Below are 11,976 nucleotides of genomic sequence, written 5' to 3'. Positions count from 1 at the left end.
CATATTTTTTCATTCACGAATACACTGGCAAACTAATTCACTGTTTACAGACAATCGGATAAATATCCCGGTATAAGAAATAAAATCCACGGGTATTTATTTGTACCCATTAACACGAATTAAAAATCAATCGTTATTGTCGGGTGTCATCTTAGCCATGATTGACAAGAGATAATAGCAGAGCAAGATTTCAGTTCCCGGCACGCGGAGTCCGTGATCGCTGTTGTAAACGACCTTGATTACATGTACAGTCGTAAGAAGAGTGTTGGAAGTGTAAAGAAGATTCCAATATATATTTTTAAGGGTGCATCGGCGCACCCCGGAATAATTTTCTTTAAAAACGTGTTAACAAAAAGAACTCAAAGTTTGTGTTTTCATTTGAAACCCCCCCCCCCCCTTCCCGGAAATATTTAAAACTGTATTTGCCAATGCATGTGAATTATGATTCATTTATATGACAATTATAAATCAACCAATTTTATGCATAAAAAGACTAAAAACTACTCATCGTTTCAAAATTATTTGTATCACAATCTTTTAAATACAAGAAAATTATGTTCGTTTAAAAAGAAAAAAAAAGGAAAAAAATAATAATTGTGCCCCGCGGCCTAGAATTCACATACTTCACATTTATAGCAACGCACTAAATTTTGTATTTTAATTTTCACACCTGCCTTATCTATCTATTATTCTGTATTAATAACCCATATGTTCTTGTAATTTCTATATACCATAATTGTAAAATGGTGAAGAAAATAAATGAATGAAAAGATATCCTGATGAATTTTCTTTAAAAAAAAAATGTTCAGTATTCCTCCCTTCAAAAAAAATGTAACAAATCAAATACCTTAAAACTGATTTGCATATAATTAATTACTTTGAAAATGTTCTTTCCATCTTTATTTAAATAAAAAAGAAAGAAAATCAAACAAATGTGTAATACATTACCGAGTAATTTTCTTTTGTTGTTTCCGTATTTTTTTTTCTCTCTTAAAATACCACCGGTATGATAGATATTAGTTACAAACAACACAGAATGACATTCTGATCCGTCAATAGCCATTTTTAAAATAAAATGACTTCCGAATGAATCCTACACGTTTCTCACACGATTCTTACACGAAAGTCGCACGTTTCTCGCACGCTCGCTACACGGTTTGCACGAAACGCTTTGGAGCTTACACGAAACGCTGCACGGTTTACACGAAACGCTACACGGTTTACGCGAAACGCTACACGGTTTGCACGAAACGAAAAGCGCACGAAAGTCACACGCTTTTTTGGGGTAGTAGCACGATTCAGGGTCTGTATGTAAGAGCGACGGTGTGTTGTGAACAACGCGCATTGTCACTTTGCGATAGTGCGTTGGTTCTTACGCACTCTTACAAATGGCCCTATCGGGACACCACAGATGTGGGAGCTGAAAGAGACAGTATAGCTGAGCTTTATGATCATGAATATGCAACATCAAACCCTCAACATAATAAAGGTACTGACATAGTATGAAATCTCGTTATCACTACCAGATACAAATGCGTGTACATATACAAGTACTTTTACACTGGTTTTAACCAAAAATTTAAAACTTGTTTATGGTGGTTTTATGCTTGAACGTCTTTCTATATGTTGTCCATTGCCATTTCATTCTAATCTAAAGTTAAGGAACCTACCCCACCTACAAGCTCCAAACCAGATGACACAAAGATCCAAATTGAGCATAAAAAAATGTCTTTTTGCCCTTTCAACCAACATACTAAATTTGAACTTAATTGATCAACCATAAAAAGAGTTTTTAGGAAAAAAACAAAGAAGTTGTGGACGGAAGAATGACAGAGTGATTACTATAAGGCACCCGCAATCCTTGAGGGGCCCTTATATTTGTCAACCTACAGAAGGAAAATTCAAGCAATTATGGTAAATATTTTGATGAATATGCGGGTGTTCATCAAAGGCGTTCAAATGACAGACTATATTTTTCGGTTTATGCTGATAGAAGTTTCATCTGTGTTTTGAATAAAACTGAACTTCAGTCCATCAAATGTGTACAACACAACAGCTACATTTAAGAATTACACCGGACAATACAATGTACACTTTCCGATGCAACAAAAATTGGTCAGAGATCAGTATCCCGACTTTCATTATTGTGTCAAACTTCAAGATCAGAAGGTCAAGAATAATACTAGTCCTGGTAGGTGTTGTCCCTTGTACCTGTATGAATATTTGAGGCAGATTCCGCCTGGAAATGAGACGGATTCTAGGCGTAATGTGTATTTTCCAGGCGTAATTGAGCAGGAGACGGAATATTTTCAATTATAACTCTTAAATAACACCTGGAAAATCACAAATTCCACTTGGAATCTGGAAGGAAATTTTAAACGATTTGACGCCTCACCTTTTACGCCTGAACTTTAGCAGGAATTTTTGGACTTGGAACTTTTTAGTTTCAAAGCAGAGAGGGAATTTTGGAACTTAGAAATTTCACCAGCAGGAATTCCTTGGACGTAAATGAACTTAGAAATTTTACCAGCAGGAATTTCTTTACAAGGCACAAATATGACTTTAACAATGTCATTCAGTTAGTGCTAGGAAATTTATCAAATAGTAAATAACATCAATATGTATATACTTTCTTGTGTTTTATTTCCAACAGACATATGAAAATTAACTATTACTATTACAAAAAAAAGAAGAAAGAAAACGTTTGTTACTCATATAACCAATATCAATGGTAAAGCATATCATTTTTGAAAGACAGTTTAGTCAGCTTCTGGTTTGTTAGGGTTTGTTAGGGAACCGACATACATAAAATGTGTTAGAAACTTAGAATCATTGTCATCACCATCACTTTGAATTTCAAGAAACAGGCACCCTTCCTTAATTTTTTTTTTAAAGGGAACAAAGGCAAATTCATCAGTTTTTGTAACTCTCAGCACACTGGGGTTCTCAAAATAGTGTACAAATTCAAGTTTCTCCACAAAAGCCAGAACTTTAGTCTGATCATAAACAATAGTAAATGTTGTTTAACGTCCCTCTCGAGAATTTTTCAATCATTTGACGCCACCATTGCCGGTGGAGAGCTACAAATTTTGTCCTATACTCGGTACTTACGGCCATTGAGGAGTGAGGGATCTTTTTCGTGCCAGCACCTACTGCGACACGGGACCTCGGTTTATACGGTCTCATCCGAAGGACTGGAAGTCCCACAGTGGGATTCGAACCCACGACGCAAGGATCAACTCCTTGCTTCGCGACTCTAGAGCAGACGCTCTAACCACTGCGCCACGCGGGCGACAATATTAAAAAGAAAAAAAATCTAAATCGACCAAAACAAAAATAACTCCATTCCTTATACACCACAGTAGAATTATTACGTTTCATCATTCTTTGGTATTGTATACCATATATAATATGATTGGAAAAATCAATTCTCTTAAATGTTCGAAACTTCTCATTAACTGGAGCATAGCCAAGAAAATCACAAAATTTTTTGTACTCATTCTCAACCAAAACTCTTAACTCCGCCTAATACATACACTCCTCTTTCTATCATTTCTCCTCTTATTAACAAATTAAGAGATTCAATGGAATTGAACAATTTCTCTAGTTTTGATCATTCAATAGTACTTTCTACAAATTTCTGTTTTAACTCGGGAAGTTTTTGTACAAAAGATATACCTGTGACAATTTGACTATCAATGTTTTGTGTGCCCTGAATCATCTTTGAAAGAAAACCATTTTTATTTTCAAAAGAAAAACTATGGGTGTAAAGAGGACCTAAAACATGCACACTATCTGCTAAATGTACAAGCTGGCGAATGTTACGTGTCACAAAACATTTTTCATATAAAAATTCAAAATCTGCACAAAAATTGAAAAGTATTGCTTCAGCTTCATACTTCTGCTTCAGTACTATTTTGTTTTAAGGAAGCGATTGCATGGCGTCACGTGATCGACTCATTTGAAGAAAAAGAAGATTTACGGTAACCATTTCCGGAATAAGGAGCCTGATTATGATTACGCCCATGACAAAAGGTCTTCGTGGCAATATTTTTAAAATGGAGAAAGAATAAGATAGGCCCTAAAGATGTGATGTAGCAGAGTGTTGGTGAGCGTCGACGCAGATTTTTTTATCCATGTGTTTTTTCGTTTTGACACGTCTAGCCTTTGTCGTAGTTCCGAACGCTGTAATCTATTTCATAAATAAATTTAATTCATACCTGGATCTTTACGTCCTCTAGTTTTAATTAAAATACTAGAATTTTATTTGAGATCGGTTTTTTTTTACTATAGGATTTACATCTATGAATAGATAATCATTTCCTAGAAGCTTCGGACGGCGTGATTTTCTCAGTGATTATAATGAATATAGACCTATATATATGGAAGCATAAACGAATGCGATTTTCATTTATACGTGTATAGACCAGTTTCAGGTTGCATGCTGGACATGAACGTATTTTAAAAAAACTATTGCGGAGGAAATCGTTTTCCTCTGTAAGATCTTCTCTAGCATTTTCAACGCTTACATCGACCATGTACATTGTAAACATTGAATCATCGGCACATATTGCGTAAACATTTGTTGTAGTAAATTGTTTTATGCGTCGTATTTGGTAAAAAATTGAAACTCAACACACTTCTTCTGAAAAGAAAAGAAAGGTTTCTTTTTGCAAGTTTTCACAAATCTAGCAAAAAATACGCATGTAAGAATGACAGACGAAATTAAGAGAGGATAACTCTGACAATCGAGGTACTACGGAGGTACCAGGTATAGGCTACCAGAGAAAGAAAATTATTTTGAGCATAATGTTATTCATTTAAAAAAAAATTTCAACTCATCATTCTCACGGGAATATATTTGAAAAGTTAATTTAATTTTTGAAAATTCACGAGGATATGAACAAAGACTCTTCACCTCAGCATATTTCATGAAATGCGTGATCATGAAGCGCAAATTTATAAATGTCATTCAACCATTATTTTGGAAACAAAACAGTTTGCACTAGGCCTATAGTTTTGACGTCAAGTGTGGCATTACGACGTCACAATGGAGATATGTAGGCTTACCTTGTTCATGAGAAAATGAACTGTTTTCTAACTTGCAATGAATGTGTAGGAAAAATATTTGCAAATGTAAATATTACATAGCAAATTAATAAAATTTCTCAAATAAGATAATAGCTAGGATTTATTTTATATACGGTATAGATTGCAGATACAAGTTCTCTGAAATAATCTACTACTCAATCAATGTGTTCAAGTGACTAACCCCCCCCCCCCCCTTCCCTTTCCGATTCCAAGTCACAGTGCAGAGACCTCGATGAGTGTTCAGAGCATGAACAATTTGGCCCTTGGACCACTGTGCACTGGTTTAGAATGTATATATTTATATTGAAATAAGAACGGAATGAATATTTTGGAGATGTAAAAATTAACCCAAAAATGTGCATATTGTTGTTTTTTGTGTACATGATACTTATATCATTCTGCTATCATTCTGCTCTACGTATAAAATGAGCAACCACCACAAGATTTTCAGAAAAAAATATTTTATTAATCTGTACGTATTTTTTTTAAATAGTCTTTTAATTAACAGATTATGCATATTAAAGGTTCAGCAACAAACCATCAGATTAAAATTTATGAAGTTTTTGTTTAATATTTTAGGAAGGGGGGGGGGGGTATTGAAATGCATGTAGCTTAAAAAAGAATGTGATGACCCCACTTCATATTTTAACCATAAGTCACTTATAATATTTGTTACAAAATATATCAATTTTAGGAAAATTCATTGAGCAATTTTTTGTCAAGACGTTGAAAACTGTTCTTGGGGTGAAAATATTACTGCAAATTTACAATGACTACTCCCCAAAGCAACTGTGGCATTACTATATCTATCAATAGTTTCCGATACAATTTTTATTTTCAATGAATATAAAGCATATTATTTAATATCTGGTGAAAATTATTTAATTTGTTTCAATTTTGATACCTGTATGGCATACTTAAAGTTTCACTTCATAAATATCAAAATATTGAAAAACGGTGGTTACCATGGCAACCATATCTTCTTTATAACCCTGATGACCATGGTTGACATTTTCATATTATGATACCATTAACGTAAGGCAAATTATATGTAAAAATGAGAAAAATTCATAGAGCGGATTTTTTTCATGGACCCTTGCAATCTCTTCCTTAAAATATGAATATCATTTACAAGGTTTAAAAAAATGACTAAATCGAAGGTTGTCTAAAATGCCAAACAAAATAGTTGCTCTAAAGTATAACAAAAATAAACGATATTCGGAAGCTTTCCAGTATTTTAAGTCATTTTCAATGGAACAAGATAATCTAGATATTGTGATGTCTTTTATTTAAGACAATCTTGCAAACATGACTGCCACAACCATGTGCGTTTTCTTAACTGCTTTATTCCGGTTCTTACATAACAGAGTAAAAGTTAAAAACTGAACGGTTAACTCAATTAATTCCGTATTAGTACATATTACATCAAAACATTACATCCCCCCTCTTTAGAATTACAGATAGATTTTAAAGTCCAAAACCGTGCATGTATACATACAGTGATATTTTCACAACACCAGATAAATCATAAACATAATACAAATACATGTGTAATTAAAACACACAAACATCAACTGTCAGTTATTTCACGTAATCGGATAGGTACGTCGGTGGCTTGATAACTCTTCCTGAGCGGGTTACACCGGGCTTGGTGGCTGGAGTTTCCTGATTAGGTTGCGGACTGTCAGCATCTGACGAATCACCAGAAGCTTCACTTTTGCTGGGCACGGAACTGGTAGGTTGTGGTTGCGGTTCGCATTCTGGCGGCGACACATAGAAGTTAGTTTCTTTGGACTTCAGGATTTGGCTTCTGTTCCTGCGGAATGTTCTCCCCTGTTGATGTAATACTTCATACGATCTGTCTCCTCGATTTTTCTGGATGAGTCCTGGTTTCCATTTCAGAATGTCTGGATTTTGCATGCGAATGATCTCTCCTTTTCCTACGTGCGGTAAATTTGCGCTGTTTCTATCATGAAAGTATTTCTCTTTTATTTGCCGCAGTTTAAGTTTGGAATGTTGGGACTCCAGTGGTTTTGGCTCTAACCATGTTTGCGTAGTGGGCAGCTTTGAACGTAAATTTCTGTTCATCAGAAGCTGTGCTGGTGATTTTCCAACTCCATCAATCGGTGTATTTCTGTATTCAAGAAAGCAATATTTGGGTCGGTATTGCTCTCTTCGGCCTTTTTGAGAAGTTGTTTCACTGTCTGTATACATCGCTCAGACTGACCATTTGAACGTGGATAACGGGGGCTTGACGTCTTGTGGGTGAATTCCCATTTTGATGCAAAACTCTTAAACTCCTGACAGCTGAACTGCGGTCCATTGTCTGAAAACAGTTCTAAGGGTATGCCATTTCTTGCAAACACCGTCTTACATGCAGCAATGGTAGATCGGGCTCGCAGATCAGGAAGTGGTATGATGTCTGGGAATTTCGAGTAATACTCAACTAATAGCAAGTAGGCTTTGCCTTTAAAGTAAAAAATGTCTGCTCCGACTTTGATCCACGGAGTAGTAGGTATCTCGTGCGGAATAAGAGGTTGTTTGGTGTTTGTTTTCCGAAAAGAGTTGCATACTCCACAGGACTGTATCAGCTGCTCTACATCATAGTTCATGTTCGGCCAAAAGATTATGTTTCTGGCTCTCTGTTTAGTTTTTACTATTCCAAGGTGAGGTTCGTGCATCTTGTTCAGCATTTGGCGTCGCAGCGTTAAGAGGTATCATAACGGACTGTCCTTTGTAAAGTAGTCCATTCAGCACGGTAACCTCATCTCGGTAGTTCCAGAACATCCTTAGACAAGTTGGAACTTGTGAGTGCATCTCAGGCCATCCTACTCTAACAATGTCTGCTAGTGTCTGGAACTGTTCGTCTGCTTCTGTTGCGTCCTTTAGTTCTTGTAGCTTTTCCTCTGTATTAGAAAGTTCTTTTTCAATATAGTTCACGTCTATGTTTTCATCTACTAGTGTCTCTTTGCACTCTTTCAAATAAGCTCTGCTTAAAGCATCAGATATGAACATTTCCTTTCCAGGAACGTACTTTAGCTGTACATCATAGCGCTGTAGGCGCATCAGCATTCTCTGTAGTCTTGGTGTAGCTTGGTACAATGGTTTGCGGTGAATTGTTAATAAAGGATTGTGGTCTGTTTCTATGGTAACTGAACGGCAATAAATGTAATGGTGAAATTTTTCCACATCCGTATAGAACTGCCAGCATCTCGCGTTCTATTTGCGCGTACCTCTGCTGAGTTTCTGTGAGAGCTTGGGAGGCATAAGCTATGGGTTGTCCATTTTGTATCAGAACAGCACCTAATCCTTTGCAGCTAGCGTCAACAGAAATCGAGACATCCTTCTCAAGATCATACATCCTTAGTACTGGTGCTTGTGTCAGTACTTCTTTTAACTTTGCGAAACTGTCTATCTGTTCTCTGTCCCAGTGCCACATGACATCATTCTTGGTCAATATCCTGAGTGGTTCTGATAGATCTGCCAGATTTGGTATAAACTTGGAGACATATTGCACAAGTCCAAGAAATCTGCGAACACCTTGTACGTCTGTTGGTTCCGGCATATTAATGATGGCTCGTACCTTTTCCGGATCCACTTTAAGTCCATCCTTACCAATGATATGGCCAACATACTTGACTTCAGGTACTCTGAGTTCAGCTTTGTCCTTGTTGAGCTTGAGTCCTATCTTGCGACAACGTTCCAGCATACGAATGAGGTTTTCATCATGTTCCGCGTTGTTTTCCCCATGTACCAGGATATCTTCCACTAAACACCAGGTAAGTCGGAGAATAGTTCCTGTACACGCTTTGAAAATACTTCTGAAGCTGACGTAATTCCAAACGGAAGTCTCAAGTATCGGTACCGACCGAATGGTATGTTGAAGGTAAGTGCTTTAGAACTTTCCTGATCGAGCTGAATGTGCCAAGAGCCATGAGTAGCATCAAATCGTGAGAAAACTTTAGCATTCGGCAGTCTTTCAATGATTTCCTCAACGGTCACAAGATGATAATGCTCTCGTTTGATGTGCGGATTTAAATCTTTTGGATCCAAACATATGCGGATCTTCCCTGGCTTGCGTACTGTCACCATACTGTTGACCCAATCTGTCGGACTGTCTTGTTTCGTTATGACGCCTAAGTCTTCCATTCGCTTTAGTTCATTTTGGACAGGTTTAAGTAACGCTGCAGGTACTTTTCTCGGTGGATGGACCACTGGATTTGCACTTTTATCAATTTCAATGTGGTGTGTCCCGGACAATTTTCCTAACCCACTGAAAACATCAGCATACTGTTGCAGTAGTTTGTCCTTTGACATACACACTTCACTGTCAACAGACTCTGCTGGTATGTGTTGTACTAGTCCCAAGCGAGCACAGGTTTCTTTAGAGAGGATCGGAGTGCTTCCTTTTTGAGTAACATAAACCGGAAGTGTATGTTTTTCGTTGCGGATATGGCAACGAATATCAATCTTTCCGTCCGGATTCATGACGTGTCCATTGTAAGTGATCAAGTTTCCGTTCACACTCCGTAAATGGTTCTTCGAGATCTTTAGCGTGTTGAACACATCTCGGGGTATTATGTTCGCTTGAGCTCCTGTATCTAACTTAAACGTAACAGGTATTCTGTTGATGGTGACTGTTTCTGTCCACGGCGCTTCATGAACACTGTCTACACTGACTATACCAAGGTACAGGTCTTCTGTTTCTTCTAAGGAATGCACAGTAGATTTTGTCTTACAGAATTTCGCATAGTGACCAGTATTGTTACATTTGTAACATAGTTTATTATATGCAGAGCACTTTCCTTTGTCATGTTCTCTTCCGCATCTGCCACATGCATTTTTGGTATGTGGCGCACTTTTGACACGAGCTTTCGGTTTTCTGTGTTCACTATTGTGGTGTTGTTTGTCATAGTTATGACGCAATTTATGTTCTTTTGATACAGTATGCGCATCTGCGGTAACAGGCTCTTTGTGTAATGTTTTTAGCTGTTGTTCTGATATTTCAGATGCACGGCATATGTCTATGCACTTCTTCAGTGATAAATCTGCTTCTCTCAGAAGTCTCGCTCGACATGCTTCATTTGCAATGCCACACACTAATCTGTCACGTATCATAGAATCTTTCAAGTTTCCAAATTCACACTGTATAGCTTTGTTTTTCAGATCTGTGACATAATTGTCTATTGTTTCATGAATTTCTTGTTTTCTCGTAAAGAAAATATGTCGTACATACGTTAAATTCTTTCTTGGTTCCACGTATTTTTGGAAGTTTTCAATAAGAACGTCCAACTTTTCCACATCATCCTCCGGGCTGTTTAATGTGTTATATATTCTCCTCGCTTCAACACCAGCGACATGTAAAAACGCAGCAACTTTTACCTTCCCGGCTTTCTCGTCGATTCCCGACGCGATCAAGTATAGTCGAAATCCTTGGAGCCATTCTTTCCAGTTTTCGGCTAAATTCCCTTCGAAACTCAAGTGCGACGGAGGTTTTAACTGTTCCATAATTCGGTGTTCACTTCTGACACCATGTGATGTCTTTTATTTAAGACAATCTTGCAAACATGACTGCCAAAACCATGTGCGTTTTCTGAACTGCTTTATTCCGGTTCTTACATAAAATAGTAAAAGTTTAAAACTGAACGGTTAACTCAATTAATTCCGTATTAGTACATATTATATCAAAACATTACAGATATATATATCGTTTTATATTTTATGTTTCTTAATCTATTATCAACATCTTGGACATGTTCATGAAAACTGTAATTTTTTGACTTACATTCAGAAGAAAACCAAAGACGTAACAACGATTTTTGCACACCTAAAAGAACCAATAGCTATTCCGCTTGCAATATTGAATCGAGGGAAAAAAATCCAAGAAGGTCCTTACACTCCATTTACACTAAAACCAGTTCATCGGTGTTCTAAATTGTCCATAGCTTGCTGTGCATCACGATGGACATCATTAACTGTTCTTTCAGGACCTTTTGGGTGAGTTGGTTGGTATTGTAGTGTGATGTGAATGTGTAAGGGAACGAATGTATATGGAACCGCTTGTAAGTGCGCATGCGTGAGAGAGTTGTCGTCTGTTCGTCGGAGAGAGAAGTATAGCGGAGATTGAGAGATTGAGAATATTTGTCAGCTTTGGTATATTTATAAGTGTTATATGTGCTCCAGATTAAACATGTATGAAAATTCCCTCGGTCGTCAGTTGGTTTAATCTTGCATAGGTTATAAACACTTCACTGGCGCTGCGAGCAATCGATTCTGCACGAAATTTTGTGTATTGAATTTCGTTGATATTTTTTCTCGTGGCGGGAATCTGTCAAAGTCCCACACGTGTATCTACAGTAAATCTTGAAAATTGACTGACAATTTGAATTAAGTTATGTGAAATTCTATTTATTCATTAAGTTATAATCATCAAGATCACAAAGCCTGGCAGAATTATGTTTTTTGTGCATTTTGTTGAAGAAAAAAAAAATAAACACGTGGTGAGGCTAATCACCGGAAGATGCACTTGGTCGACCACATGGTATTGTAATACCGAATGCGTTGATACTGCCAGTTAAAAGATTGATTTGAATTTGAATTAAATTAAAGGTGTTTACATATGTTTGGTCATTGATAGGGTAATTTATATCGTACATGTATATTATTTTGAAATAAAGTAAACACACAAATTCGTTTGTATATCCCCCCCCCCCCCACCAGTAACATGATGTCAAAACACAGGAAGAGTCCATTCAAAATTAACATAAACATCTGTGCCTATGAAGATCTAAGAGTCCTACCAGGTGTGGGTCAGGTCATAGCTGACCGTATATGGGAACTAAGAAAGCAAGGCCCCATTGACTTGGAAACATTTGTGGGTATACC

The 11,976-nt window shown here is 36.9% G+C and overlaps 2 protein-coding genes across 2 annotated transcripts; both read right to left on the bottom strand.

The window, feature by feature from the left end:
* Positions 1-7,178: 7,178 nt before the first annotated feature.
* On the bottom strand, positions 7,179-7,703 carry LOC133179920 (uncharacterized protein K02A2.6-like). Its single transcript, XM_061314596.1, has one exon. It carries the CDS (start codon positions 7,701-7,703, stop codon positions 7,179-7,181), a length of 525 nt encoding a protein of 174 aa, XP_061170580.1.
* Positions 7,704-8,859: 1,156 nt separating this feature from the next.
* Positions 8,860-10,599, bottom strand: LOC133179919 (uncharacterized protein K02A2.6-like). The gene has a single exon (XM_061314595.1). It carries the CDS (start codon positions 10,597-10,599, stop codon positions 8,860-8,862), a length of 1,740 nt encoding a protein of 579 aa, XP_061170579.1.
* Positions 10,600-11,976: the final 1,377 nt, after the last annotated feature.

Source organism: Saccostrea echinata, unplaced genomic scaffold (assembly GCF_033153115.1).
Source record: "Saccostrea echinata isolate AGI-Se365-2 ecotype Australia unplaced genomic scaffold, CSIRO_AGI_Sech_v1 ptg000005l, whole genome shotgun sequence".
NCBI lineage: Eukaryota > Metazoa > Mollusca > Bivalvia > Ostreida > Ostreidae > Saccostrea > Saccostrea echinata.
The sequence above is the reverse complement of the archived record's forward strand: the minus strand, read 5'-3'. Positions and strand labels throughout refer to the sequence as shown.